At 52.7% G+C, this 12481-nt stretch overlaps 1 protein-coding gene across 1 annotated transcript; it reads left to right on the top strand.

The window, feature by feature from the left end:
• The first annotated feature begins 8168 nt into the window (after positions 1-8168).
• Positions 8169-11945, top strand: LOC119089497 (alpha-(1,3)-fucosyltransferase C). Its single transcript, XM_037212225.1, has 4 exons — positions 8169-9072; positions 9412-9692; positions 10223-10835; positions 11929-11945. Exons 2-4 carry the CDS (start codon positions 9525-9527, stop codon positions 11943-11945), a joined length of 798 nt encoding a protein of 265 aa, XP_037068120.1. The 5' UTR covers positions 8169-9072; positions 9412-9524.
• The last annotated feature ends 536 nt before the right edge of the window (positions 11946-12481 follow it).

Raw genomic sequence — 12481 nt, 5'->3', positions numbered from 1 at the left:
AGGCAGCGCAGCAGTGGGACCTCCCTCCGAAGCGGACTAGTCGTTCATGGTTGCATAGAATATGGGCTGGCGTGAGCCTGACTCCGTGCTGACCGAGGCTCGCGGAGGTTAGTCGGTGTCCCTGGGCGGCTTACGCTCCGTCACATCATCGACTGTGAATTAGCTGCCTGCTGACCGCTGCGGACGGCACGCGCAGCGGTCAGCAGGGGGAAGCGCGCGCCTCGGAGGCGTATTGGCCGTGGCGGGGACACGGCGGTGCGTCGTGTCTACTGTGCCATATTTGGCGCCGTGGTGTCGCGCTCGTCAGAGTCGCCTCCCCGTGATTTGTCAGAGTCGTCCACCCATGACTTGCCAGAGTCGTCCCCCCATGACTTGTCAGAGTCGTCCCCCCATGACTTGCCAGAGTCGTCCTCCCACGACTTGTCAGAGTCGTCTCCCCATGACTTGTCAGTGTCGTCTCTCCATGACTTGTCAGAGTCGTCCTCCCATGACTTGTCGGAGTCGTCCTCCCATGACTTGCAGAGTCGTCTCCCCATGACTTGTCAGAGTCGTCTCCCCATGACTTGTCAGAGTCGTCTCCCATGACTTGCCAGAGTCGTCCATCCATGACTTGTCAGAGTCGTCTCCCCATGACTTGTCAGAGTCGTCTCTCCATGACTTGTCAGAGTCGTCTCCCCATGACTTGTCAGAGTCGTCTCTCCATGACATGCCATAGTCGTCTCCGCACAACTCGTCGGGAGAGGTCTGGGAGAGACTGGGGAGAAATCTGGTAGTTCGTCCTAGTTATCGAATCAGCGTCGACCCGAACTGTTTGCTGGATAGGTCGCGGGTGTCGGCCAGAGACCGCTGCCGCACCTCTCGCCCATGCAACACGGCTGGAACTCCTCCCTCCAGAGTGGGTTGGTTGTCCATGGTTTGTAAAGCATACGATCGTTTCGTCCATTGATTAGAAATTCAGACGGCTTACTCCACTCTCAAGGTCGTCGGATGGACACACGTCTTATCATCGTACAAGCCTCCCACTAAATCCGAAAGTCTGCCCGTGCTCGAGCTGGCCACTTTGTATTACGGCTCATCCTGCCGATACCTGTTTGAGTGCGTGTGATGTCCGGATATCCCGCCGACTGAGGTGGAAACCTCTAGGTCCCGGGGAGTCCCATAGGTGGCGTTAGCATTCCTGCCAGGATTAACGCTCTATCGTCTGCGTCACATGCTGGAGGGCTTCCAGGACGGGTGTGGCGCGGTGCGCGGCCGGAGCGAGGCGTGTGATGTGTGGGTGCGAGGCAGTGGCAGGGGTAATGTAATGTCGTGCGTTATCGCGCTCGCACGCTCTTGGGGCGGCCCCGCTAGTCCACGGTGCGGTCTTCAGATACCGGCACAAGGTACGTGCATATGCTCCCCCAGTTCAGCAGATTGGGGTAGCGAAGGCGAATCAATCTGATGTGTTTGTGGGAACCCAACAGTGGTGGAGGGGCGAGTCCGCTGCGGGATTCGAACGAAGCAACGGCGGAATGATACTTGGGCAGAACCCACTCCATGGGGAAAACGTCACTATGGTGAGATAATATCACATTCCGGCTGGGTGGCGGCGGCGGCGACTGTCAGGCGGCATGGGCGGAGCCGGCGAGGCCAGCGGCGCCGGGCCGATCCCGTGCCGCGCGTGTCAGCTGGGTTGCGGTGGCGGCGGCGGCGGCGGCGGCGGCGGCGACGGCCCTTTCGTTGGCCTTACCTGGCCGGGCCATTCTTGATGGGGCGATCACTAGCGGGGGGAAAGGAAACGGACATGGAATGGGTGGCCGGTTCCGTACGGTCGGTGGATGTGCGGAAACCAGGGGTCGTAGCAGAGGTGGTGCGGAACCGGGGAAGGGAACACAACAACGGCCGGGGGTGATTGCCGGCGGCCGGCTCCGGCTGACCGCGTTGGCAGGTCCGCGTCGCTCGCCTGTCAACCTAGCAGCAGATTGGATGTCAACTGGCAATTGGATATCAATCTAGCAGCAGATTGATATCCAATTTCCAGTTGGATATTGCGGGGCGTCTCGATTGCCTTCAAATTTGGTGTGCAGGGCCTTCTCAACACGCTGATTCCGAAAATCACTGCCTTTGGGGTGGAATTTTGCGTAATTTTCGAGTTATACGCGACGTAACATCCCAATGTGATATTGCGGGGCGTCTCGAATGCCTCCAGATTTGGTGTGCAGGGCGTTCTCAACACGCTGATTCGAAAATCACTGCCTTTGGGGTGACATTTTGCGTAATTTTCGAGTTACATGCTACGTAACATCCCAATGTGATACTGCGGGGCGTCTCGATTGCCTTGAAATTTGGTGTGTAGCGCCCTCTCAACACGCTTATTCCGAAAATCACCGTCTTTGGGGTGGATTTTTGCGTAATTTCCGAGTTATACGCCGCGCAACACAACAGTTGGATATTGCGGATATTAGAGTTACACGCCCCGCAATATCACATTGGGATGTTACGCGGCGTATAACTCGGAAATTACGCAAAACTCCACCCCAAAGGCAGTGATTTTCGGAATCAGCGTGTTGAGAAGGCCCTGCACACCAAAATTGGAGGCAATCGAGACGCCCCGCAATATCACATTGGGATGTTACGCAGCGTATATACGTATTACTCAAAAATTACGCAAAATTCCACCCCAAAAACAGTGACTTTCGGAATCAGCGTGTTGAGAAGGCCCTGCACACCAAATCTGGAGGCAATCGAGACGCCCGCAATATCAAATTGGGATGTTACGTGGCGTATAGCTCGAAAATTACGCAAAGTTCCACTCCAAAGGCAGTGATTTTCGGAATCAGCGTGTTGAGAAGGCCCTGCACACCAAATTTGGAGGCAATTGAGACGCCCGCAGTATCGCATTGGGATGTTTCGTAGCGTATAGCTCGAAAATTCCGCAAAATTCCACCCCAAAGGCAGTGATTTTCGGAATCAGCGTGCTGAGGAGGCCCTGCACACCAAATTTCAAGGCAATCGAGACGCCCCGCAACATCACATTGGGATGCTACACAGCGTATAATTCGGAAATTACGCAAAATTCCACTCCAAAGGCAGTGATTTTCGGAATCAGCGTGTTGAGAAGGCCCTGCACACCAAATTTGGAGGCAATTGAGACGCCGCGCAATATGACATTGGGATGTTACGCAGCGTATAACTCGAAAATTACGCAAAATTCCACCCCAAAGGCAGTGATTTTCGGAATCAGCGTGTTGAGAAGGCCCTGTGCACCAAATTTGAAGGCAATCGAGACGCCCCGCAATATCCAACTGTCAAATGGATATCAATCTGCTGCTAGATTGACAGGAGTCCGCGTCGCGCCGGCCGCCTGGGTGGCCGACCGGCCGCCCCGTACGGCCGTGTTGGGCAGCCCTCCCGCGTCCTCGGAGGCTTCTAGGGCGTACCGAAACGCTGCGATGCGCTGATGGGTACATCGGTGGTCTCCGATGGGTTCGCTCTGCAGCCTGCGGGCCGCAATGTTCTCATAATTGAATATGCTTCGAAAGTCGGAAAATTCACGGCGTTCTGCACGTGCACAGACTTCAATGAAAGATCAATCGTGACTCTTCATTCTGTTGCGACAACCGAGTGTTAGACGAAGCCACGTGTTTCTGAAATAGCTCCCTGGGCAATAAACCAATGGAATTGATAATTACAGCAATTTCCATTGACCTACCAACCGTCAGGTCTGAAGGTCAGACCGAGGTCAAAAGCAACTTGCATTTTTACTCGAGAGCCTGCCTACTGGGATAGTTTCTGAAGCTCATTTCGAATCTAATAATGACGGGGACCGCAGCAGTCATGTTCCAGGGGAATTTTTAGTGATGGGCAGGTCACTAACGTAATAAGATTTAGGTAAAAACTTTGTTCCCGAAACATGCTGCCAAGCGTCATCCTTGACGCTGGTTTGATTAGCAAAATAGCAGCCATTTCGTAGGTTTTGGTCACATTGATCTTTCTAATGTCAAGCAAGGTCACTAACCTTGATTGAACACAGCTGACCTTTCGCTTAGAACAGGCGATGGCATGAGGAGGTCTGGGGGCACGTCGGACACCAATTTGGAGTTTGGCCTTGTTTGACCTCGTATGACCTCAAGGTCATGACCCGTGTAGTATCCGGTCGGCTCTTGCTGTCCGCCCAAACACTAAGTCAGGTGTTACCGTGAGTATTTGCCCAATACTTTGGTGAAAACAACAAAAGCAATAATATAACGTCCGAGGCGTCCGAACACGCCGCGCCCCCGCCACGCGCTACCACCCAAGGCCAACTCTCTCGCGCCATCCACTTACCTGGCGCGTAGGCGCCCTAAACAACTGCCATATACCACAACCCGTGAACCTCAAATTTTGAAGAAAGTGTGCTTTCATATACCGGTCAACCTACCCTGGTTATCTCATTTTTTAGATATCAAGGAGTCCAATTGACACCCACCTGAGTGAAAGGTATTCAACCGGCCTCCCGGGCGTGTGCTAGATAATCTAAATCCTCTCGGGCGTATGCTTAAGTTCTGTCCGGTTTTCGGCGACTTTAAGTTGCATCCCCGTAGTCATAATTAAACGTAAAAAGTATTCAGTCGGTTGTTAATTGTATTGATATGGAGGCACGTCTTCCCATTTAAAGCCAGTGTAACAGAGGCAAGGGTGATATCTGATGATGATACAGACATTGATGATGATGATTATAATAGTGGATATAGCGATGCGTTTGGGACCTAGTGAAGCAGCAGTAAAGGCACTTGCTGCATCTCATTGGCCAAAATCTCCTCTTTTTTTGCTCATATGCAATGAGCGTCTCGGAAGACCATTGAGAGGCTTAACACGCGCCCGGGTGGCCGATTGGATACCGTTCGCTCGGGTGGAGGTCAGTTTGACCCCATTGAGATCTCAGGAACTAAGGGAGCTAGAAACACCAAATTTACAGGATGTATTGACCTGTCCGTGAACTGACTTTGCCCAGAGTTTGATATTTCTAGGTTATGACCTTCGCTCAAGTAAGGTCAAATAAAGTCGAATTTCAGGTTGTTTTCCAAAGGGCCTCTGGAACCTAGATAACTCTTTTTAACAAAAGACCACATTCTCATCTTAGGTCAGTGACCTCGACCGCTTTGAGCTTTACAGCTGGGTAAGCGACGGAGATTGCGCTAGGCGGTATGTTCCTTAAGAAGTGCTTACTTAGGTCATTCTAGGCCAGTGTTCTATTCCGACCTTTAAGAAGTCCGTGGAAGTTGTATAATGTGGTTCCTGTTATCAATAAATTCGAAATGAAGACCAGAAGCTACCCTATACAGCAAGCCGTAGAGTAATAAAGCAGGTTGATCTTGACCCTGGTCTAACCTTTATACCTGGCCTTAGGTCAACGTAATTTGCTCATTTAATTGTTGTGTCGCCTAAGAAAGCATCTCAGAGATGTATGGCTTCGTCTAACGTTTCATTGTTGGATCAGATTGAAGTATTCCGTAGAAACTACATTCGCTAAAACCATGTCATCACTTTGACCTGCCATAGGTCAGCAACCTTACAAGGTAGATCTAACTTGTTGATGTCAGACGATCTGCTACTTCATTGACTAAAGCTATGCAAAATTTGGCGCGGCTACGCCGCGTCGTTCAGAAACAATTCTGGAGAAACCTTCAGGGGGTCAGTTTGACCCCCCACCCGAGCGCGTTTTGAGTGAGCGTCGGAGGGGGGGGGGCAAGGTTCCCCCGAAAGTAAACAAAGTGACGTCCATAGATGTCGAGTCAATCAAAATTGACATAACATCGGTTCAGAGCAGTGTGAAAGCAGGCCTTTAACACATGAACTTTATGGGCTAGTAGGAAAGCTGCGCTGTCGGGCGGCTGTGCTACCAAAGTGCTGGAGAGTGGGAGGGGGGGGGGGAACTTCATCATGACTTGCCGTGATCATTGCAATCAACTCTTGCCCTAAGGCTACATGGTAATGATGAAAGGATGAACAATGATCGAGTTTAGCGATGAGCTATGGTACTAGAGATCTCCTAGATGCACAATCAGGGGATAAAATTTCAGTTTCCATAATTATGTAGTGCTCTGAAATAGCATATAGCAAGGCGTAAACGTCTTAATGGTTATTTGCACAACTGCACTTCAATCAGGGACGGATCCAGGCTTTCGTCAAGTAAGAGTGACCACGCATCATTGAGTTAGATAGGCCACTAGAGTTTGGGGCCCCCTCCAAAAAAATATCCTTGCATTCCTGTCATTTCATGTTAAGACAAAGAGTAGGTAGCATTTATATATATATATATATATATATATATATATATATATATATATATATATATATACATATATATACATATAGGAGGCCAAATTGAAGGTAGTTATTGAAAGTTCCTCGAAACTTGCATTTTCCGAGAGCACCAAAATCCGGGTTGCACTACAATTGGTTTTCCTTCCACTATGATAAAGTCCCGGATCAACCCCTTCGGCGAAGGGTTATCAAAGAGCCAAAAGCTCCATTTTGGGGCATTGTGGCTTTTATTTTCAAGAGACACACAATTACAGGCGGCACCATGAATGGCGCTAATACCTTCATTTTAATATGACCATGAATTCCAGGGACACCAAAAATGCCCCCAAATCTGTATTCTTGACTATGAATTCAAGTTCCAAGAACGTCACTATCAGAGGCGCACACTGGGGGGGGGGGGGGGAGGGGCAGCAGGAGAACGTAGCCCGCCCTTTGGTCCGGATGTCCGAAGATCTCAAGAAGCCCTTTGAGCTCATTGTGGCCGACGACGAAGGACCCCATTGGAAGATCCAAAGGTCTGGCCGGAGACCATATAAAAGCATCCCAGTCCGAAGGTCAGGCCCTCAGAGTCGGTCAGAGTATCTCTTGTACCGATTGGAGGCCCTCAGGGACATTGAGGGCCTCTATCCCAGTCAGCTGACTGAGGCTATCAATATCAAAGTGTCAGCTCCGTGCCCAGCTGCGCCCTGGCGGCATCTTTCCTAAGCAGTGACAAGATCTCGTCGCTGCCTTCTGACTGGCGGCTGCAAAGGCCAATCAGGAGGCCTCCTGCGTCGGTTAGGCCCCTGCCGTGGTGCAGGGCCCCTTGTGCTAGACAGGGCCCACAGCGTTTAGAGGGAGTCTCCCACCTTTGCAACAGATTTTAGAAACATTCTGTGGTGAAATCTCAGGGCCAGTTGCGTTTACTAAAAACACTGGGTAGTGTCATTGCGGCACCATCAAGATGTAATGAGGATGATTATTTCCATTATTTTCTTTACAATTTACGCTGTCGTGTTTCAAGCTTATTTAGAATGCATTAGACAAACTTAAGATGAATTAGTGTATTGTAGACATTACCGAGCACGCACCATGGAAAAAGCAAGGCAAATGGAAGGTACTATCTTCATAGTGGTGAACAGGGAGTCCAATGACACTTTTCTCGCCGGAGCGACTGCTTCAAACAAAAATTATAAGCTTTTCAGAAGGATTTCAAGAGAAACGATAATCTCGATCAAGTTAGACGCGTCTGATCTAACAGTGCGTGAAAAACACAAAGATGGCATGCTTCCTTTTAAAGGGCGCCTTGTAACGGCAATGAGCCTCAGGTCTGCCAGAGGCACATTTTCTGAATACGAACAGAGATCGGACCCCTTATTTCAAAGCGTCTCTTGCGTTGGTTGTGGGCATCTTGACACACTTAAATGAGATTTGAGAAATGACGATGCCAAGGTTCTCATCCATAGGGGAGGCCCTGTGTCAGTCAGAGGCCCCAGAACCAAGCGCGGAGACCTCCATACCGTTTCGACGTGGGACTTATAAGCCAAATCGGTGTATCGGTGCCAATTACTGAAATCCCTGCGCCGGTGAGGGATCCTTCCGCATCAGTCAGCGGAAGTCATCAGTCATCATCAGTCATCAATCCGGTGTCAGATGCCCTGGCCAGAGGGCCTGCCGCATCAGGTCTCTGGCCCCCCTGGCTCCTGATCGATGCGGGCCTGCGTGTCAGGACACTAAGTGTCCCGTATAAGCAGGCGCTGGGGGCCGCGGGCGGGGACGTAATGGCCTTCAGCATTGAGCGCCTGCCGCGCAGCCGCTAACCGATCTCTCATTGGACGAATGCCTGTCTACGTCATTCTGCCTATCGCACCTGCCGCGCCGCCTCTAATCGATCTCTCATTGGACGAATGCCCTTCTACGTCATCCTGCCTATCGCACCTGCCGCGGCGGTAACATCGACCGAATGTTACCTGTGTGAGCAAAGCCTATCTTTTCGGAGCGCGGCGAATGGCCAACCACAGAGCAACGGGCCCGTGACATGGGTGACACGCGCGAACTCCGTAACGAGGGGGTAGGTGTTCCGTGACTCGGTGGGCGTCGGCAGTCCAGTGACAAAACGTGGGTAGAAGACGCGGAATTTTTTCAACATTTTCGAGCTTCGAACGCGCGTCGATCGTGATAATCCACCAGCACTTAAGTAGGCGCATTTGCTGAGGAGGTCCCATGGAGCTTGGCCAGGGAAGCATATGCTGACGACGGATAGCGACAGGGGCTGGACCTGAAGTGTCGGAGATCCGCTCACTTTGCCTGAGCCCTCTGACAATGCCAGGAGATATCAATCAATCTTAGATCTACTTGGACATGCGAAATCCAACATTCACGGTGGCGAGGAATCTGGTTGCCTTGTTCTTTTTCCAAACGCGCCCGACAGCTCACGGCACGTGTTGGGTGACAGCTCACGGCACGTCTGTCACGTGCTGTGTCTGTCACGTGCTCTCTGACTGTGGGCGGTACGTCTGTCACTAATGTTGTAACCAGATATTTGTGTTATGAACCAGGCGTCTCTGCTATGAGCCAGATGTCTTTGAGCCAGATGCTCTGAACCAGATGAACGCCAATTACAGCTGGCGTGACGCCCATAAAGCGATCATTATCCGTCGCCTTTGGGAAGAAGAATCTTTCAATGTTTGCAGGATATTCGAAAAAGTTTAAATTGGTCACAAAAAATCTTAGCATCCTGAAATTCATGGTTCCAAGATATCCTAGAGAAACCTTGAGAGAAGCGGACGCACCGAAGCCCTTGGGCCGGTAAGCGGGCGGCTGGTTTTGTCTTCCGAAATGATCCCCGCTTATACAGGCTTTCTCTGTCAGTAAAGGTCTTCTCTGTTGCATGAAGCAAAACTTCTTGCCTTGTTGACCCTAAGCGTCTTTCTCTTGACTCTTCACATCTCTCTGTCGGCTTAAACTTCTTGCCTTGTTGACTCTTAACTGACTTGCCGACTAGCTGACTTGTTAACGTCCGAACTTCAGCACCCGTGGCAGTTTCGTTGCATTGTCTGCATGTTCTCGTCTCATCTTATTCCAAGGTATCGCTGCCATCGACACGTGCTGGTGCTATTCGAGAGAGTATGACGCTCTGTATTTCAGGTTCTCACAGGGCTGCGCACGTGCTGGGCAGACGATGGCGGCGTCTCTTGCTGCTGCTGCTGGTACCAGCCTGTCTCATATATGTGTTCTACGACTCTCTGGAGCCCCACTTCATGGCAGTGGGGTGGCTGGTGCAAAACCGCTACTGGCACCAGTGGTTTTATCGGGCACCGGAGCTGTCCAGCGACCTGGAGAATGCCAGTCTGGTCCTCTACTGGACGCCGGCCTTCCACGACGCCGCTTTTAATGGCTACGGCATGAAGCCATTCGCGCACTGTCCAGTACGTCTTAGCTTTACGAGGTGTAATTTTAGCTTACCAGCCGCGTTACGAGATTGTCTCGTACGTGAAAGGACAACCGGCGAGATTTGTAAGGCGGTGACGCACACCGCGTCATGCGATGCATGTTGGTGTATGTGCTGTGAGCTGCCATGTGTGTGTGTGTGTGTGTGTTGTGTGTGTGTGTGTTTGTGTTGTGTGCAGGTGACGACAGACAGGATCACGCTCATTTGGGCTAGCTTAAGCGTGAGCTTGCGTTTCTTGCGAGGAAATTTGACCATTTACATTTAACGGTCACTTAAAGTAAAGGTAGAGCTTCCACCGGTGACGTTTTTACTATGCGATGGGTCTCTGATATTGTTTTTACGACAGAGACCCCCGCATACCATAAATTTGTGTCGTTGGTTAGGCTCTCGTGGTGGCCAAAGTATAACACTGGATAAACAGGTCTATTAGTTGATTATCCTTGTTGGATATGTCGCGCTTGGTTTCGAATGTCCGTACATTCTTACATGACCTCCCCATATTTACAGGTCAACAACTGCGTGGGCACCAATGACCGGCGCTACCTGTCGCGGGCGCGAGCGGTGCTCTTCCACGGCGCCGACATCAGCATGTGGGACGTGCCTCCTGAGCGGACGGTCGACCAGCTGTATGTGTTCTGGTCCCTCGAGTCGCCGCCGATGCTGAACATGGCGTTCGGCGCCCTCAACTCGGTCTTCAACCTCACCATGACGTACCGGCTCGACTCGGACGTTGTGTTTCCGTACTTCGAGGTCATCCGCCGCAACCGCTCGGCAACGGTCGCGCCTGCAGCGGCGGCCGGACCGACAGCGAGCGGCGCGCCGACGCTGCCGGCCGGGCCGGAGCCGACCGTCGCCTGGTTGGTGTCACACTGCACCACGCCCAGCCGCCGAGAGCAGTATGTGGCTAAGCTCCAGCGCTACCTGCCGGTGCACGTGTTCGGCGCGTGCGGCACGCGGGAGTGCGGCGATCCCGCAAAGCGGCGCGACACGCTGACCTGCTTCCGCGAGCTGGTCGGCAACTACACCTTCCTTCTGGCGTTCGAGAACTCGCTGTGCCAGGACTACATCACCGAGAAGCTGTTCCATGCGCTGCAGGTCGGCCTCGTGCCGGTGGTGCGCGGCGCGCCGCGCGCCTCGTACGCCGCCGTCGCGCCGCCCGACTCGTTTGTGCACGTGGACGACTTTGCTGGCCCACGGGAGCTGGCCGCGCACCTGCACCACCTGGCGCGAAACGCGTCGGCGTTGGCGCGCCTCACTGCCTGGCGCGACAGCTTCACGGTGCGCCCGGTTAGAGGGCTGGTGTCGCCTGTGCGCACGGATGCTGCAGCCGGACGGGCCGGTGCCGGCGCGGTACGACGACCTGCGCCGCTGGTGGAACGACGGCTCGCACTGTCGGTCCTAGCTCCGTCCGTGGACTGACCTGCTGCGGTGGCCGGCGAGTGGCTGCCACACGGGTTCGGGTACCGACAGGGGCCTGGGAGCCCGGGATCCCAGCCCATCTCCCTCCAAGGGACCTCACTCCGATGCGTGTCGCGGCGCGTGCTTTACCAGCGCATGCCTGCAGCTCCGAGAGCAATCTGACATGCGCAGAAGTCATAGCTTACTTGATGTACCAAAGGTCACTCGCATCCACGCGAGTACACTCATGGGTGCCACCACGTCTCTAAGACAAAGGTGCGAACCATAGCTGGGGGGGGGGGGGGGGGGTAAATAAACTGGAATCTGGAGTGAACAACCGGACCTCAAGATGATATTTTCACTGGGCAAGCGTGACACACGATCATTTGTGCAAACCTGTGGGACAGAATGCCGCTTTGTGAAGGCTAGAGGGGACTAACCGCACTCTTCCCAGTGGTTACCCCCATGGCCGCCTGTGGGACGCAGCTACGCGTCGGCACGCCCCGGCCGGCGGCGTGCTGCTCCTATGGAGACTGATACACTAGCGGTGCGTGCCTGAGGCTAGATAGGCTCACTTCCGTCCTGCCTGGTGTAGCACTGAACCGTGCCGTTCATTTGTTATCGCTGACGGATTTGTTCTCAGCTTCACACAGTCATGTGGGCGCCTGCGTCGTATTTCACAATGGTTGTACATGTTCGGGCGTAATAAAGGATTGAGACGAGACATTGACATCACGGATGAATTCGGAGTGTCGTTCTCGTTTGGCGTGTCGTTACACAGCGTTTCGGCCAGTTAACTCTCTGGTCGTCGGCAGGCGCCTTGAAGTCCTGAGAAGGACTGAATGACGCTTGGCTGCCGCCACGTCCGCATCACAGCCCAAATGATCTCCTTAGCATCGCTGAGAGTTGAACCAGGGTCTTTTCGATTGCGGGTCCAGTGCTCTATAACGTCCTGATTGGTCCTCCCCATTCGAGTTCAGCCGTTCTCAGGACTCCATAACAGCTGGCGACGGCCGGACAGTCCCTGGGCGAGACGTTACCTCACTAACGCCGGGGGTGTCACTCCCTACGACCGTTCGGGAGAGGGGCTGAGTCCATAAGGTGGCCTAAGCTACATCTAAGATGATTCCTCCTCGGATTTCGGTCACTTCAGTTGGCATCCCCGGGGCTGAATGTAAAAGCAAAATGCCGATGACGACATTAAGTTTCCGCGAAAGACTTCGACTTCAAATTTCCAGGCAATGCAAGTTGCAATTTTTATGGACAGCTTAGAAGCGGGTGTAGTTCAAGCAGAAATGCCTCTGAATTAAGTTCTTGTGTTGAATTTGGTGGTGATTCCAATAGCGTTCAAACTGCGGTGGCGTTCGA

The sequence above is a fragment of the Pollicipes pollicipes genome, unplaced genomic scaffold (assembly GCF_011947565.3).
Source record: "Pollicipes pollicipes isolate AB1234 unplaced genomic scaffold, Ppol_2.1 Scaffold_1600;HRSCAF=1878_pilon_pilon_pilon, whole genome shotgun sequence".
In the NCBI taxonomy this organism is placed as follows: Eukaryota; Metazoa; Arthropoda; class Thecostraca; order Pollicipedomorpha; family Pollicipedidae; genus Pollicipes; species Pollicipes pollicipes.
Note: the sequence above shows the minus strand (reverse complement) of the source record. Positions and strands in the feature narration are given on the sequence as shown.